We start from the raw sequence: 18,980 nt of genomic DNA on the forward strand, positions 1-18,980 counted from the left end.
GTAAAAATGGATACTTGAGAATATCATTACAATTTGTAATAGCATTCCTTTATGGAGGCATTTTAACTGTAGTAATGTTTCTCTTAAACATAAAAAACTAACCCTTAGTGTCATGAGTGAGAATCATTATAGCTATTGCTGAATCCAAAGAGAATTTCCAAGAGCTGTTTGGTGGTATTAATCTCAAGATCTACACCCAAACTTTAGGGAAACGATCTTCCGCGTAGATCTGGAAAGCTGCCTGATCAGAGACGAGCATCAGCGTTTGATACTGTGGCAGGAGAACATCCCACTCCGAGTCAAGTGTGAAGAATAAATAACAAATTAGGAATGCACCCAAGATCCCCAAATAAGTTAGTAAAAGTGCCATTACTTGAAGAATTTCCAGACATAGCGTGTTTAAATACAAATTCCAATTTGTTAGGTCCAAAAGATACAGTAATTTTATTACATAAAATTTCTCCTGTGTGCTAAAAATGTTGACTTACAAGACATAATATTCGTATAAGTATAGAGGGAATTACGGTCGAATTGCTTCATCATCTTTCATTGATGAGAATAGAACCATAGGTAGTGGACATATATATATATATATATATATATATATATATATATATGAAGCACTCAGAGTCCTCTAAAATTCTAGGTTGTCTATTACTGCTCATCCAAAACATCCTAACCATTCTCTAATAATATACATGCCTACTCAATTTATAGTTTTAAAAATAAAGTCCATCTTCTTCTCCATTAAAGCTTCTGCAAGACTGACAAAGGTACATTCTACCCATTAAAAAATAGGAGTACTCTTCATCTTTGGAAAAGGTATCACCACTTAAGGAAAATGTAATCATTTACAGATTACTAAATTTTTATTTGAGGCAGCTGTTGGGAGTCCATTAAGCACTTTCTGAACACTGAACCTTTAAAGTTTGTCTTTAATATTAATACTTTGGAAAACCAAAAATAGAGGAAAAACATATCTATGGCAAAGTACATTTCATTCAGATCTGATAGCAGGAAAATACAAAAAAAATATTTAGTGCAGTGTCAATTTTATCTATGTAAATCACTGGAGGATAGTTTTATGTCATGTCTTATGAGTGAATGACAAAAAAAGTTTTAACCTGTTAAGAAAGTTTTTTAAACCTTTAACTTTAGTAAGGCAAAAATGAAATTAAGCACTGTAAAAAGTCTTTAAAAATGAAGTTCTACAAATTTGGTTCCCATTTACAACAATTTCATTAACAGATGAGTTAAGTGTAGACACAATGTATCCAATACTTATAACCACAGTAAAAAAAAAAAAAATCTCTAATAGCAATTTATAGATTGTGAAATCCTTAGTAATACCAATATATATTCAAAACATGTTCATACAGAACCAAGACCCCTTCTTCTCCATGTAGAAGAACACTTGTTAAAAATAGTTAACAAAAATACCGATTAAACAATGGAAACTCATTTCATCTCACTGCGCCCAAAAGTATGACACAAAATATTGGCTTAGAGAGGTAGATTAAAAAAGAAAAAGAAAACCAGATTCTCCATTCTTTGTCACTTTTATTCAGTAGTAGTATTTTTTTTTTCCTTATTTTCGGTGCCAGACACGGCAAGGAGTGATTACAGCCAACTGTTATTTAAAACATTTGTTCGCAACATATACCCCCTTTACCACTGACCCCAAACTGACTCATTTTGTGTGCTTTCGTTCTTTCTTTTTTTAATATACCACCACCAAGACTGGGTGGAGGGGCAGGGGTGAGAGAGACGGAGGGGAAGAGTCCAGGAGGCCAGAAGAGGAGGAATGCTACAAGCCACAGTAAGAATGAGCTGTGTTTAATTTAAAAAAGGGGGAGGGGTGTACCCCACAAATGATACAGTAATGAGGATACACAATTAAATCCCATAAGCATGACTGAAGGCTTTCACTGTGTTTGACGTCATCACAATGGAAGGCATAAAAAGTGGAGGAAATCAATGTTGACACAGTCCAATCTAGTCCATTAGGCAAGATGGTGCAAGAAGTCATTTAAATTAAAAGTGCCCTACCCTTACCTACATGGCTAGCAGACATGGAGAACACCGCGGTGAGGATCCACAGAGATCTCTCCATGTAGCTATAAAAAATGTGTTGTCGAATGGCACACTGTCAAACACTGGAAAGGGGCGCCACAATGGACCTCTCTCGTTTTTAGGTACGAATGCTAGATTCAACTATCTCAACTAAGCAGGAAGTGGGCTCTTCGGCTGGGAATGCCAACCCTAATTCACTTTGTCTTGAAATATATACAGATTGTTTGTAGTGGCTACAGCAATGATGTTTTCCTTGGGGTGCCAGGCCGTATGAAGTATTTTCTTGTTGAAGTCTAGGCTGTCAACGCTTATTTCATCTTTCTTTCGCTTGCCACTTGCACAGACTTTGCGTGGCTTCAGAACCGTGCGAGGTTTATTGTTTTCCCGCGACGCTTCTAGGGTTATGTCTCGCTTTGTGTTCCTGTCAAACATTCTGAAGAAGTTATTGTAAGATCCGGTCATGACAACACTGCAAAAGCAAACAAGTGTGCAGTCAAATAAGTGAAGAGAGTTTATTTCCAGTACAACGGCTCAGGGATGAAACCCAGTCCAGTGTGCTCCACAGGAAATAGGGACTTCGAGCACATCTGGATTTAGGAAGAGGGCTGCTGACACCAACCCCGAGACCATCCAAACAAACTGGTACTAGTCTGGGGCTGGGGCTGGGGAGCTTGGTTTTCTGTCATCGACTCCTTTTCATGACTACCCACACCATCACCGACGCGGGAAGCATTCTCAAGGGCAGCTTCTGATTACTAGTACTGACGTCACCTTTGTCGAACATTTTTGCCCCTACAGGCTGTTACGTGACTGACCAAACCTGTAGCTTTCTGAAGCACCAACCGTGGGACCACGGGTTCTGAAACCCCCAAACCCCACGGGATAAAACCGCTCGTAAGAAACCAACGCTTTGTTTTGTGATTTAAATGATAAACTAGAGAACTTGTTCCCAGGATGCTGTCTGGCTGGGATCATCCGAGCTTATGAATGGTTTAAGAAATCCGCTTCTGAGAATACTGAGTAGCATATGAAGTTTTTATGAACAGAAAGTCGTTTTACCTGTGACATTAAATACATCTGAAGCACTTTTTTTGACCAATATTTTTAATAGCAGCCGTTTAAAGGCCTGCCAAATTTTAATCCTACCCAGGGTAGCTCTTTGTCAGTTCAACCTTCCATCCATCACCGCTCAACACTTACTAAGTTTTAAGTATCCCAGTGAGCAAAACCTAAGTTTGAAACCGTTCATTTGGAAAGGGTCTGGTGCTATTATTACTTCCCCCATTCTTCCCACATGGTTTAAATTATTATTGTAAATAAGATCACAGGTTATCAAGGAACTGTTTACCACTTGAAAACAACTCTGAGTATTTGCACATACCGTACGTTACACAGTACTGTCAATTCCCCCAAAGGACATTTGACAACATTTTAATCAAACTTAAATAGGTGCATATACCTGAAGGTACTAAAACTGTATTTCTTTTTAAAAGGATTTATGTAATTTAGACCGGCATCCTTGTATTATTTGAATCTGTGAGGTTTTAATGGATTAGGACACGTAGGTCTATTTAAAAGGTTTCGTTAGGCCAGCATTTCTGTGGTATACCTGCCAAAAATGTGTCACCTGAATCAAGTCCCGAGGAAACATTAGACAATACTCCAACTGAGAAACATCCTATAAAATCACTGGCCTGTTTTTCAAAAATGCCACAGTTGCAGAAGACAAGGAAAACACGAAGAACTACTGTTCCAAATTAAAGAAGACTAAGGAGATAGGACAACTAAACGTTACATATACCTTTGGATTGGCTATTTGATCAGAGTTTTTCCTCTGCTAGGAAGGACGTGACTGAGGAAGGCTGGGGGGGGGGGGGTGGATTTTTTTTTTTTTTTAATTTTTTTGAAGTTTATTTTTGAGAGACAGAGAAAGAGAGAGTGCAAGAGCGAGCAGGGGAGGGGTAGAGAGAGAGGGAGCCACAAAACTCAAAGCAGGCTCCAGGCTCTAAGCTGTCAGCACAGAGCCCCACGCGGGGCTCGAACCCAAGAACTGTGAGATCATGACCTGAGCTGCAGTCAGAGGCTCAGCTGACTGAGCACCCATGCGCCCCGAGGCTGGGGAAATTTTAATGGGCTCTGTGGATTAGACAGGAGGACTGCACCAACGCGAGTTTCTCTGCTTTAGAGGACTGCCCTGCCATCACATGGGAGAAACTATTATGTTTTAGGAAATACTTATTAAATTTAAATACTCATTAAATTAAATTTAAGGGCAATGGGGCATGTTTGGAATTTACTCTCAATTGGTTCACAAGTAATGTGCGTCTGTTTAAATGTCTTTTTTTTTTTTTTTTTTAGTTTATGTTTATTTATTTCTTTTGAGAGAGAGAGAGAGAGAGAGAGAGAGAGAGAGAGAGATCCCAAGCAGGCTCTGCACTGTCGGCACAGAGCCCGACGTGGCACTCGAACTCACAAACTGGGGGTTTGTGAACGGAGCCGAAATTCAGCGTCGGACGCTCAACCAACTGAGCCGCCCAGGAGCCCCTACCTGCATATCTTCAGAGAGAGAGAGAAAAAGACCCAGCAAAAGGTACCAGGCGAACCTGAGTAAGGGCTAAACAAGACGTGTCACCCTTACAAGTTTTCCGTAAGTTTGAAATCATTTCCAAAAAATTATTTTAAGGTTAAGGGAAATCAATTTAAACCGTGTGAGGAAGAACTAGTTGTAGCAGTGTGCCGCATTCTATTCTATCAGTGTCTTCTTTCTCTTCCTACTTGCTAATTTCTCCTTTCCTCTTCTTTTCTTTTTCGAAACTTCTCGATGCCTCGGGGTTAGTGCATTCAAAGGCAAAGCTTGCTTATTCCTAGTCTAGGTGTACTCTGGCCAGCCTATTACTGGGTGTCATGTTAGAATCAGATAAAAGTACTTTTAAAAGTCATACCAAAGACAAACGATCTAAGTTCTATCATCCTCTTTAACACATTAATACCACGAGACTCGAATTTTATCAAGCTTCACCGATTAAACTAAAAGTACCTCTAATTACCTTGAAGGCAAGTTTAGGTAATCCCCAAATTATGTTTTCTTGTACCATGTTCTATTCTATTGAAACTAAAACCTGAAAGATTAAGACTTATTTATCCTTGGAAATAATGATACACATATTCGTGTCATGGTAAAAATGAAGCATACCATGGCAAAGTTGTGGATTATAAAAATCCTAATTACTCATGGTAATATGGTTAAAATTACAGATGATAATTACCACCTCCATGAGATATTAATGTAGTGTCTGGAAAAACTGGTGTGTAGCATTCCAAACGAAATATTCACTGACTAAATATTTCTAAAAACAGTTTCATACTTGATGAACAAACTGAAATTTCACCATTTTAACTACTGACATGTCAAAAATGTCATTGATCTGGTTCACAAAGGGAAATATTTAAAGACATTTAAGTCATAATTTAAGATCCTGAGACTTCTTTGTGCATTTTCATATTTATTAGTGAAACAGGTTTAATTTTTTTCTGCTGTTACTGCTGTAAGATTACTGAATTTATTTCAAGGAAACTGAAAGAAAATGAAGTCAGGATTTATAATTTGTGTCAATCTAAAAGAAGTTGTATTTTCAGTGAATGTGGCAACCATAGAAGTGAAACAGCAAATTTCTTTCCTCTAATGAAATGCACAATTGAGGGGCGCCTGGGTGGCACAGTCGGTTAAGCGTCCGACTTCAGCCAGGTCACGATCTCGCGGTCCGTGAGTTCGAGCCCCGCGTCAGGCTCTGGGCTGATGGCTCAGAGCCTGGAGCCTGTTTCCAATTCTGTGTCTCCCTCTCTCTCTGCCCCTCCCCCGTTCATGCTCTGTCTCTCTCTGTCCCAAAAATAAATAAACGTTGAAAAAAAAAAAAAAAAAAAAAAGAAATGCACAATTGAATGAGAAGTTCAAATTAAAATCAATTACCTGTCAGATCCGTTCCAACAACATTCAAATTTGTCAAATATGCAGTCATTTTCATACAGTGAACAAAGTTTACTTCTGAGGTATTCATGAACCTGAGTTTTAAGTACAAATGCATTATTACAGATATATTTATTTACATCTTAATATCTGCTGACTGATATTAGGAAAACAATTTAACTAAATCCTTACTTGTTTTTTTAAAAAAGAAATATACAGAGATACATACACACTTTATTTAATCTTATTAAAATTCAATTCTCTTGGTAACAATAAAGGCAATAATTTTATTCTTTTACAAACAAATGAGCCCCTTTCCAAGAACACACATTTTCCCATTGTAGGACAGAGAAAAATACCCTTTGGGGCATGGCAAATGAACACGTTATAGGCCTGACTAATTATTCAGGTAGAGAACATTTGAAAATGGTATAGATAAGAGAATGATAATTAAAGGCTATTATTATTATATCTGTAGTTGAATATGTTAACACTTGGTTTTCAACCAATAAATTACTGATAAAGAACTCAGTATTATGTTTTACTTCCTTTTTAAATAACTACTTCCTGGGCATAAATAACTGAAGCCCTATATTGTCATTACACATACCCATACTATGCGCAGCATATGCGCCCCTGGTTTGGTGATAAATTACAACTGACCCTTGAACACCATGAGGATTAGGGGTGCTAATCCCACTGCAGTCAAAATCCATATAGAACTTCTGACTCCCCCAAATTTAACTACTAATAGCCTACTCTTGGCTGGGGAAGCCTTACTGATAATATAAAGTTAACATGTATTTTTTTTAATGTTATATGTAATATGTATTATATACTGTATTCTTATAATAAAGTAGGCTAGAGAAAAGAAAATGTTATTAAGAAAATCATAAGGAAGAGAAAATACATTTATGGCACTATACTGTTTTTATAGAAAAACAGTCCACATGTAAGTGGACCCATGGAGTTCAAACCATGTTGTTCAAGGATCAACTTCATATAGTTACTCGAGGTAGGCATCACTAAAAAAATTGGTTATTACTTGATATTCCTTATGGAGTATCAAAAATTAATGAAGAGGTACTGGTTTTCTGAAGTATAATTCTGTATTTTACTCACTAGTATCTCACAAGGGTTATAAGCCAGAAAAATCATTAAATCTGGTATTTAAAAAGTATTCTGAGAAATGATGCATTTTTCTCAGTATTAACACCGTTAAATTACAAAGGACATTCCAAAGCTTTTGTTGTGACCAGAGAGAGGGAAAAAGGGGTCTCTATCTTACTGACTTTACTTAGAGAGCCTTATAAAATAAATAATGACAGAAAAGAGCAGGTACCTTCTAAATGCTTAGAATTCTCTATTCTTTACGAAACAACCTTAAGTCATTTTAAGTGTCCATTTCAATTAAGTATAGTGGAATGATTCAGCCATGTCTATGTGACATTAAGCACAAATTTGTTAACACAGAAGAACTGTAACTCATGTAGAGTTAGAAGGCAAAAAATTAACAAGCTCAAAATACCCTTTAGTCACACAGCTCAGAAAGAGGATTATATAAATTCAGTTAAGAGTTGAATCTGCATACATTACATTTGAGTATAATGTGACTCTACTCTGAATCACTAATTCAGCATAAGCAGAAAACCTGCAAATCTGGTAAAACGAGGTAAATCCTAACAGTCCAACAAAGTTTTAGAATGCACATATAAGGGTTTCTCACCAAACAATTTTAAGTGTATGAAGTTAAGGTTGAAATCAATTACTCTCAATGGCAATGGGGTGGTAGTGGTGAGGAACCCCAGGAAATAGATTACAATCTTGCAGGTCACACAAATGTAACGTGAAAACAAAGCAGTATGTATTTGCTTTTGCTTCAACATAGCATTTATTTTAAAATTTCAAATACCATTAAGAAGAGTCTTAAGTAGTTTGTCAAAGAGGATTAAAAAGTTAGAGAAACGTTGTTCTAATTTTATGGAAGACATATAACATAAAGAAGGTACCGTTTATAAGTTCTCTATTCATACAACAGTGTTAAGTGTTTTCTACACTGTAGCCTAGGGCTTCACCCAGGTTTCTGCTTGCCCCCCACCCTGTTCCCAGCTGTGCACACCTTCATTCTCTTCTCTAGAAGAGACAGGGGATCAATGGTAGTGGCTGGCTGATGAGAAGAGAATCCAGACCTAACATCCTACAACAGATAGGCAACACCTAGAGCCGTCTGCTGGGCTTTCAAGCCCTTCTCCTTTAGCTTAAGACAACAGTTATCAGCCAAGAGGCAGAACGCCGGTCCACCTGACTGGGCACGCCCAAGTTCAGCTTCAGTTTTAAACTACTACTGTGCACACTCCAACCAGGACATCTCCAGTAGGACTGGCCATTCTCCCCAATCCTCTTCCCCACCTAGACATTAATAGAGAGCTTGCTCTCCCCTCCTCACTTTAAATGTAGACAGGGGTGGGGAAGAAAAGTTGTTACTACTGAACCAAACTGGTAGCAAAATCACACTTTAACTGAATAGACAACACAACCTACAAAAGTATACATAAAATTAACATTAGGCGAAGCAACGTACTCAATGGATGTCTGAAGGAAAAAGCCTATGGGCTGACCATGCTGTACTGGGAGTAACATGTAGTACAAAATCCACTATAAAGACTTAGAAGTAAACAAGGTATATGCTCATTGAAAGAAAAAACTGCAAATACCTGGTATGTTTCCACAGGCCTGTTTTCCATATTTAAGTCCCAAATTTTGACTGACAAATAGTCTCTAGTCATCATATATCGACCACTATGGCTGAATTTTACATCAGAAATAGAGGAGATGATTTCAGAAAAAAAAGACCTGTTACTGGGATCTTCAGGTTCTTCAAACACTAAAAACAAGCAAAAAAGGGCAAATTGTATAATATTCTGGCTCGGACAAAGCACTTGCTGAGACAACCATTCACAAACTTCCTACAAGTGAGTCAGAGTGACAGGCTAGTATATAGAACTGAAAAACCTCTCTCTGGCTACACGAACATAACCTCCCTGGAGGTTTCTTAGGAGTGATTTAGTGCCGACGTCAAAGACGCCCAAGTACATAGCGCACACCCAGAGCCCTACGGCTGGTTTAAGGGAGCTAAGCTCCCCCCGGGCTTCGGGCTCCAGAGTGCACCAGGTCTGCGGGTTCCGCATCCTCCACGACTGCCTGTACTGCCACCGCAAGAAACACACCGTCCAAATTCATTCCAGAGTCTACTGTTTTAGTGGCCAGGTGAAACTGTTTTGATAACAGGCACGTACCAAATGAATTTCACGTCTACAGTAACATGAAGACAATAATAATGTAAACCCTTAATTTTTTAACCTGGCGCTTTTTCATTTTTTTTGAAACCAAGGAAAGCTCTTCTCAGAAAAGTCTTCCGAGAAAACTCAAAATAGAAAGTGACAAAGGGAGGGCAGGGGGAAAAGAGAGAAGGGAGGGGGGAAGGGAAGGAGGAAAAAAAAACCGGATTACACTTGAATACAGAGTTGGAGAGCCTAACCCCAGGTTCCCAAAAAATCATCTTCCATTTAAAAATATATCCACTGGGACATCGACAGACATGCTCCCAGGAGGGCCTTCATGTTGTTCCAGTGGAGTAAGCTCCAGAGCCTCGTGTAGAGTCAGGCAGCTGGGCAAAAGGCACGGGAGACCCTGGGCACACGGATTCCCAGACTTATAAACCTACGTAAATGCAGTCACCACATCTGACGCTAGTGTCAAAAAACCAGAAAATGTTATCATTTGAAAAAAAGACACAGTAAACTTACGTTTAGAATGCCTATCACAGAGGGCAGAGGCCCTCATGTCACATAACCGAATAGTTCCTTTACTGCTGCTGTATACAAACGTGTTGCAGCTGTTCGGATGGAATTCTGCTGCTGTGATCACCTCTGTTAGCTCTTCCATATTGGCAGGCTTGATATCCACAATATCTGAATAGCATTTTATTAAGGAATTTCCACTTAGAAAAAAGGGCAAATATAATCTTGCAGTTCTCAAATCTAAAATTCATTCATAAACTTAATTAAGCACAAGTATTAATTCTGAATTGCATTCTACTCCTTAAAGGAGTATAAATCCCAGAAGGATTCTAACGCTTGGGGAAAAATCTTCGAAGAAACCATGGGTGAATTCTATATCCTGTTAGAATGTAGCAGGGCCTTTTTTTCCTGAGTGTGACACAAATCCCAGAAGCCACAAGGAACCGATTGATAAGTTACCTTCCTAAATATTGGCAGGAGCTAGTGTACATTCCAAACAAAAGTAAAAAACTTCAAGGGGAACCTATCTGCACCACAAAAATGGAGCTGATGTACCTAACGTAAAAACTAGAAAAGAACAAAAAGAAACATAAATGGTTGATAAATAGTACTTTTCACTAACGAGACTGGTAAAGGGACTAGACTGGAGGAAAAAGGCTCTTTTATACAATATGGGTAGAGTATAAATTCCAGTAAGGTGTTAATTTTTCAAATGAGGTCTATTTAAAAATACATACAATGACACTCGTGGTAATAACTGCTAACATTTACAAAACCTTAAAAAATAAAAGGAAGACAAACTTAAATATATTTATATACAACCCTAGATTTGTATGCACATAGTATGCTGTGTATGCCAGGTATGTATAGTATCATACACTTGTACAGAAAAATCTCAGAAGGATAATATGAACAGTGAGAATGGCGTTGGGAAAGGTATTTCTACTGACTTTATACCACTATTGCATCATGACTTATATGAATTTTTTTCCAACTCTAGTGAGCATATTTTTATAATTACATTTTTAAAGAATAATACTCCACAAATTTGTTTTTTACAAAAAACTCAACTATTAAAAACATTATTTTCACAGGGACTGCAACAGTATTTAATATACACAGTATTATATAGCAAAGCACTTAGCGCTAATTACTGAACTTACTATACGTAATAGTACTTAAAATTCCAAGAATCCTATTTAAAATTTTTTTAATACTTATTTTTGAGAGAAAGAGAGAGACAGAGTGTGAGTGGGAGAGGGGCAGAGAGAGAGGGAGACACAGAATCCGAAGCAGGCTCCAGGCTCTGAGCTGTCAGCACAGAGTCCAACGCGGGGCTTGAACTCACGAACTGCGAGACCATGACCTGAGCTGAAGTCAGACGCTTAACTGACTGAGCCACCCAGGCGCCCCCAACAATCCTATTTTTAAATCAATACATTATGCCCTTTATCAAAGAACTTCCCCCAGTGTTTAATCACTTAAGCACAAAGAAGAAATGCTATAGGGACGCCTGGGTGGCTCAGTTGGTTGAGTGACCAACTCTTGACTTCGGTCAGGTCATGATTTCACAGTTCATGAGTTTAAGCCCCATGTCAGGCTCTGTGCTGACAGTGCGGAGCCTGCTTAGGATTCTCTCTTCCTGTATCTCTCTCAAAATAACTAAATAAACTTAAAAAAAAAAAAGTGGTATAGTAAGAAGCTCCTATAAGCAGAAAAAATAAAAATACATGAAGGAGAGATGAAGAAGTAACTAGTGGGCACAACATGCCTTCTTTACCGAACACCAAAAAAAGAAACCAAATGGATACTAAAACTCCTGTCTGTAATCTCCAGATGCCAAAGATTAATCCGTAAATCATCTGCAGATAAATATGTTTCATAATCACTATTAATAGAAATTGAGTTGATGTGATATGTATGAGCATTGGCAAATATTCTTCGTGGACTGGCCTCAACCATTAGATCCATGGGCCTAAAGACTGGCACCTGTCAATACATGAAAAACAGTCATTACAAAATGCTCATTTATTTACAATGGCACTTAAGGTTCAGTTCTTTACTCCAGTTTTTGAGGGAACACTACAAATAGCACACAGATTTAGTTTTATACAGCAACTGATATTGATCCTTAAAGTGTTGAAATGAGAAGAAAAATAATTTGGTCAATTTACCTTCTTTTATACTATTAGAATTTGATGTGCGTTCTAGTTCCAATCTTTTGCTTGAGATTTACAAAGCTAAACATTTTCCCAGTTTGAAATGGCTAAAAAGGAAATTGGCCCAGAGCACCTAATTCTTGGTATTTTTCAGCAGGAACCAGAATATCTGGTCCATTTCTGCTTTTTTGATCTCCAAAGAAAATTAATCTTGAAATCTAAGGTTGTGTTAGCTAACACTCAAACCATGAGAGCAAAAGAGTATGACATACTATACAACAGTCTTGCATTAGGTCTTGGGTCAGCCCCCGGCACGAGAGACCTCTATGTGGGACATGGTTGTTTAAAATGGGAGTTTTTAATGTCCTACCTGGTTACAGAATTATTGGGAGGGGGCAGATTACAGTTAATCCTATTCAAGTTCTGCTAAGTATCTAGCATATATAATATGAATACAGAACACTATTTGTCATACCATCATTTTTTCGTAAGTAGTACTTACTCGTAGTGTAGTGACTGTAGTAGGATCTCTATACCTTCCATCCTCCTCTTTCAAGTTATACCCTTCTGGTCTTTTGTCCCTTTCACTGATTTTCCATAATTTTATTGTTTTATCTGCAGAGAAAAATGAAAAAGTCCTCAAAAAAAGAGTAATACTAATGGAAGAAAAATATATAGGTACATTAAAACATGCTATTTCGGGGCACCGGAGTGGCTCAGGTGGTTGAGTGTCCGAATCTTGGTTTCGGCTCAGGTCGGGCTCTGCACTGACAGCGTGGAGCCTGCGTGGGATTCTCTATTCCTCTTTCTCTGCCCCTCCGCCCACTCAGGCCCTCTCTTTCTCTTTGTCAAAATAAATAAATAAACGTTAAAAACAAATTTCCTATTACCTGATGAATAAAAACACATATTCATAGAAATACAATACAGAAATCACAAATTTATGTTAATGGTACTCATAAAGTACCATTTGATATTAAAATCAAGTCACAGCCAGGTCCTTTATCTTTTAAAAATTATTAAAGCTATGGGGCGCCCGGGTGGCTCAGTGGGTTAAGCATCCAACTTCAGCTCAGGTCATGATCTCACAGTTCATGGGTTCAAGCCCGGCATCGGGCTCTGTGCTCACAGCCCAGAGCCTGCTTTGGATTCTGTGTCTCCCTCTCTCTGCCCCTCCCCTATCCACACACACTCTCTCTCTCTCTCTCTCAAAATAAATAAACATTAAAAAAATATTTAAAAAAGTAATTAAAGCTAGAGGGGAAAAAATTATACATATATGTATCTGTGCATGTAAACACATATATGTCTGTACATATATATACAAACACATACATATATATTTACTTAATATTTAATTTTCAATAGAGAACAGAGTTAAGAAAGCTTATTATTTAGAATACAAATGATAAAGGAATATCTATCTCCCTTTGTCCCATACTTGCTAGCAGATCTATCAAAGACTTCCCAATGGTGCCAGGGTGGCTCAGCCAGTTAAGCCCCTGACTTGATTTCTGCTCAGGAGCCTGCTTAGGATTCTCTCTCTCCCTCTGCCTCTCTCCTGTTCACGTGTGTATGCGTGCACTCTCTCTCTCTCTCAAAAAAGAAAGAAAAGAAAGAAAGAAAGAAAGAAAGAAAGAAAGAAAGAAAAGACAAGACAAGACAAGACAAGACAAGACAAGACAAGACAAGACAAGACAAGACTCCACAAATTCCTTCACAAGACTGGATGCCTTTGTTTAAATCTATCTTCTCCCTGCTGTACTAGGGATTTAAGTCAAGTTGTTAACAGGACTGAAAAAAAAAACAAAACGACCAATTAAAAGCTATGTCCCCAAGTTCTTCAAGACAAAATTCCTAGGTTATCAAGAACATAGAAAATAGTATTTTTTAAATAAATGCTTATTTTAAGTTCAGAGTTACAGTAAAGTTGCAAAGGTAGCACAGAGTGTTTCCATTATACCCTTCACCCAGTTTCTTCTAATGTCAACAACTTACGCAACCATGGTATTTATGCAACATCCTATTTAACCATTTGTTACAATTAAGAAATTAACATTGTACATTACTATTAGCTTAAACTCCAGACTTTACTCAGATTTCACCAGGTTTTCTACTAAGCCCTTTCTACTCCAGGATCCAAACAACACTGTATTTAGTTGTCAACTTTCCTTGGTCTCTCTGACTTTAACAGTTTCTCAGACTTTCCTGATTTTTCATCTTCCTGACCATTCTGAGAAGTAGTAGTGAGGTACTGTAGAATGTCCCTCAGCTGGGTACGTCTGTTTTCTTTTCTCATCAGACTGGGATCACTGGTTTTCAGGAAGGTACCAGAGGTGAAGTAAGGTACACATGTATACATGATATCAACATGACTTTTCCACTGGTGATGTTAGCTTTACTCACTTGGCTAAGGCAGTATCTGCCAGGTTTCTCCACTGCAGTTACTCTTTCCCCCCTTGTCATACTCTATTCTTTGGAAATGAGTCTCTAAGTCTGGTCCACACTTAGAGAATCAAGTTACAGTTCCTGTAGGGAGGAGCATCCATCCATATATTTGAAATTCTCCTGTAAGAAGTATCCCCTCTCCCTGCTTATTTATTTGACCAATCATTTATTTAAATCATTATGGACTCAAGCACGTTTATTTAATACTTCATGTTATAATCCTAAAACTGCATTCATATAAATGTATCACATTCTTAATGGTCCTTTCATAAACAAATGGGTAAAACAACTTAAAAAAAAATAGTGTATGGGGACACTTTATACAATTCTGTCACATACAGGGGTAGCAGGGACTCTTCTAGCCTCACCACCTCTCTCTGCCTGGTAGGAAAGTGTGTCAGTTACCCCTGTGGATGCCCTTTGCAAAGATGAAGTGTAAACAGAAAAAAATCGCTAATTTTGCTAACTTGTAATCTAATATTTCATCTAAACCCTAGTAATGTTTAGAGTTATCTTGCAGTTAAAAATTCTCTATGTGCTATGTGTAAAATATATATATACTGTATATAACATAATATATACTATATATAAATCTTATGTAAAGATTTATATATTTTAGGATATTTTACTTGTCCCCAAATGCATGATATAAATAAGTCAAGCCTAAACTCTTCATTTTTTAAAATTTTATTTATTTATTTATTTGTTTGTTTACTTATTTATTTATTTATTTATTATTATTATTTTTTACGTTTATTTATTTTTGAGACAGAGAGAGACAGAGCATGAACGGGGAAGGGTCAGAGAGAGAGGGAGACACAGAATCTGAAACAGGCTCCAGGCTCTGAGCTGTCAGCACAGAGCCCAACGCGGGGCTCGAACTCACGGACTGCGAGATCATGACCTGAGCCGAAGTCGGACGCCCAACCGACTGAGCCACCCAGGCGCCCCTAAACTCTTCATTTTATAAGAATGAAAAGCTTCCCCTCACCAATTCGTAACTATCGTATAGCTTGTTCAAATTCACCATCCTTACTAAAGATATAAAGAAATCACAATATATGTATCAAATTTTTCAAATAAAATGTAATTAGTCTGTGGTTCCTAGTAGTGTTTTAGGAAGAAAATTATATTTTAAAAAATCATGAAAAACTGGGTAAACAGATTTTTAAAACATTAAATTTCAACATTTTTTAAGGGATATAAATTTGTCACTTAAGAGGTTAAAAAAGTTTTTAATTAACTAATTTAGAATAAAAATGATAAAGGACTATCTCCCTTCCTCCCATACTTCCCAGTAGATCTATCAAAGACTCCACATGGGTACCAGGGTGGCTCGGCCAGTTAAGCAACTCTTGATTTCCGCTCAGGAGCCTGCTTAAGGTTCTTTCTCTCCCTGTACAATTTGAGTGCAGTTCATGGGAACAAGGCAGGTCAGAAATAAAGTATTTTAGGAGCACCTGGGTGGCTCAGTTGGTTGAATGTCCAACTCTTGATTTTGGCTCAGGTCATGATCTCGTGGGTCATGAGTTTAAGCCCTGCACTGGACTCTGTGTTAACAACGGGGAGCCTGCTTGGGATTCTCTCTTTCCCACTCTCTGCCCCTCCACTGCTCACTTTCTCTTTCTCAAAATATAAATAAACTTTTTTTAAAAAAGAAAAGAAATAAATACTAAAAACATTTTTTTTAATGTTTTTATTTATTTTTGAAGGAGAGAAAGAGACAGAGCATGAGTGGGGGAGGAACAGAGAGAGAGGGAGACACAGAATTCGAAGCAGGCTCCAGGCTCTAAGCTGTCAGCACAGAGCCCGATGCAGGGCTCGAACTCACGAACTGTGAGATCATGACCTGAGCCAAAGTTGGACGTTTAACCGACTGAGCCACCCAGGCGCCCCAAGAAATAAATATTTTAAATATTTTTAAAAGCTTGTTCATTTTTGAGAGAGAAAGCATACACGCACCTGAGCAGAAATCAAGAGTCATACGCTTAACTGACTAAACCACCCAGAAGCCCCAAGAAATGAAATACTTTAATAAGTATAACAATTAAAAAAAAACAGAAACAAAATTCCTAAGCTCTACAGTAGTGACTTTTCTAGCTGTAGTTTTTGGCCTACTGGAGGTATGAAACAATAATCAAACTCCATAGAGCTGCATGCAAAATTATTTAAATATATATGCTTTTCTATAAAGAGGATTATTGGATTCCTCAAAGAAATCGGTCTTTTCTAAAAGGTTAAGAACCACTGCTCTTTGGTGGTTCCCTACATTGTCAATACTAATTAGTAAAGGGTGTTCCAGAAATCCCCAAGTCCCAGTGCCCCTCTCACCATAAAAAGAGGGTTGGGAGAGGGAAGACCATGCTACCAAGTTTCCTTTGTGGGAATGCAGCTTTATTATTCAAAAGCTTCTTATTAACAAGCTGTTAAAACAGTTATTTACTAGTGAACTCTGTACTACTCATATATTCAAGACTCATGGCCAACAGGTTAGAGATGGACATTTCTGCAACATGGAAGAATTGAGAATTCAGAGAAAGCGAAATGAGATGAAAGAGAAAAAGAATAAAGTCACTTAAAGAAACATTAAAATGAACTAAAGTTATAAGGAGGGCACTATGAAGTGACTTAAGTAAGAACAATATGGGGAACACTGCACAGTGTATGATGGGACCATGGCAAAGCAATGCAAAGATGAAAATGAGATTACTTTGGGTCAATCAAAGCTGCGATATTTGGTTCTATTCCCTACCATTCTCCCACAGTAGCTTCTCATCTTTTAGGAGAGTAAAGGCCCATTACAAGTGGAGGAGGAGGAGGTATCATTATGCTTAATCTCACACAGACAACAATACCAAATTATATAAAGTTATTACTCAGAGTTGAGATGTTGACGTTCTCCCATGAGTACTTTCTTTTAAAAAGAATAAAGCTTTTCAGATATAGTTTAAGTTCTGCTCCTTCCATCCTCTTCCCATCCCACCACACCCAGACAAAGCAGTGTGTAAAATTCCCATACCTGTTTTATCCTTCCACAGTGAGCTCTACCTTTTAGTACAAAAAAATAATGCATCCCCAAATAACTATTAGTACTCTTTAATAATAACGACAAAAGATACCTACAATGCACTGTGCAGTGCCCTTTAAAATAACGACTTTAAAATTTACACAGTAAACCTATTTGGGAGACACTTGATTCTACAGAAAAATACTACATAGAGTCATATTCCTAAGACCCAAACACTGGAATCCCCATTGGTCTCCCCCTCCACTGAGCCTCTGTAAAGTTTTCTGTCTAGGAAGGCTCATCTGATTATACACTGCTTTGCTTATTTCAAATCACAGAGAGTGCATGGAAGACACCTGTGGATATCAAGTGAGAACTGAAAGGTATTTGAGATTTATTCCATAAATGAACTGAAATGGGATTTGCTTCTGAACAATACTGAGGAGATGGAGAAGCAGAAGCACCTGAAAAAAACAACTGGCTATGAACTGAGAACTGCTGAAGCTGGGTGATGGGTATGCAGGCTCCATTATTCTATTTCAACTTTTACTTTAAAAATCTCCCTTTATAAAAGAATAGTAATTTATCCCGTAAGAAGTGAACTGCCAAAATTATTAAGAACAAATATCCCAATATATGAGGTATGTATGCCCCAGCACACTTACTTGGGGCATTTACTTCCAAAAGTAGAAACCATATAAACGATATGATCAAGTATTATTTTGATGTGAAACAGCAGTATCTGAAGTGCTGTTGAAATAACTTAGTTTACATCTAAATTTAAAGTGAACCAAGATTAGAAGCCAACATACAACATGAATAAACACATTTCCTTCATCTATAATGCCCTAAGTTATAAGCTTTAAATCATTTTTATTTCTATTTATTTTTCCTTTAATAAGGAGAAGAGAGGCGAATGCAGTTTATATGAGAAGAGATGGGGTAGAGGGTTTCAACGTGCTGGTTGGGGAGAGCTTTGACGATCCGAAAAGTGGTCACCTAAGAAGCAGCAAACATTTATGGTGTCAGCTAATGGCATCATTTTATGGAATGTATTTCTAAGAACTTGATACAGTGGGTGATAAAGCCTAAATTGGATGAAAGGGTCACTCAGTAATCTCCACCACATCACCCCAGAAGTCTCTTGACTTTATCATCTGCAAATGGGAAAGGACAGTAAGGTCTAGGTACTAAAATCTAATTTCATTAATAGTGCCTTATACAGCCTCAAGAAAGTTTTAATTTAAATTTTCACAGACAATGGCTAACTAGAACCTGGATGTACCCCCCCTCAATCACTCTTAACGATTCTCTTCAGACCCAAGCCCCCAAGGATAAACCAAGTCACAACAACTTATATAAAAAAAATTTAGAAGAACAAAAAGAGATATTCTTAAATTCTGGTAGTCATTACATAATTCTAATTCTTAGTTAATAACTTTTCTCGAGCAAACAAAATGGTGTAAGAAGAATCTTCTTCCATCCATGAGGCTTGCTGGGAAGAAGGCAGTATGTCGATTCCAGTTCGT

The 18,980-nt window shown here is 37.7% G+C and overlaps 1 protein-coding gene across 2 annotated transcripts in view; it reads right to left on the reverse strand.

Annotated features, from left to right (window-relative positions):
* Window positions 1-1,543: 1,543 nt before the first annotated feature.
* The window catches only part of PPP2R2A (protein phosphatase 2 regulatory subunit Balpha), an 84,513-nt gene continuing 67,076 nt past the window's right edge, over window positions 1,544-18,980 (reverse strand). For both annotated transcript variants that reach the window (XM_011281440.4, XM_045055361.1), the window contains 6 exons: window positions 12,499-12,611; window positions 11,649-11,826; window positions 9,844-10,008; window positions 8,752-8,921; window positions 6,041-6,132; window positions 1,544-2,542 (listed from right to left, as the gene is read on the reverse strand). In XM_011281440.4, the coding sequence (XP_011279742.1) occupies window positions 2,263-2,542; window positions 6,041-6,132; window positions 8,752-8,921; window positions 9,844-10,008; window positions 11,649-11,826; window positions 12,499-12,611 (998 nt within the window). In that variant the 3' untranslated portion in view covers window positions 1,544-2,262. The remainder of the gene's footprint in view (window positions 2,543-6,040; window positions 6,133-8,751; window positions 8,922-9,843; window positions 10,009-11,648; window positions 11,827-12,498; window positions 12,612-18,980) is intronic.

The sequence above is a fragment of the Felis catus genome, chromosome B1, assembly GCF_018350175.1.
Source record: "Felis catus isolate Fca126 chromosome B1, F.catus_Fca126_mat1.0, whole genome shotgun sequence".
NCBI lineage: Eukaryota > Metazoa > Chordata > Mammalia > Carnivora > Felidae > Felis > Felis catus.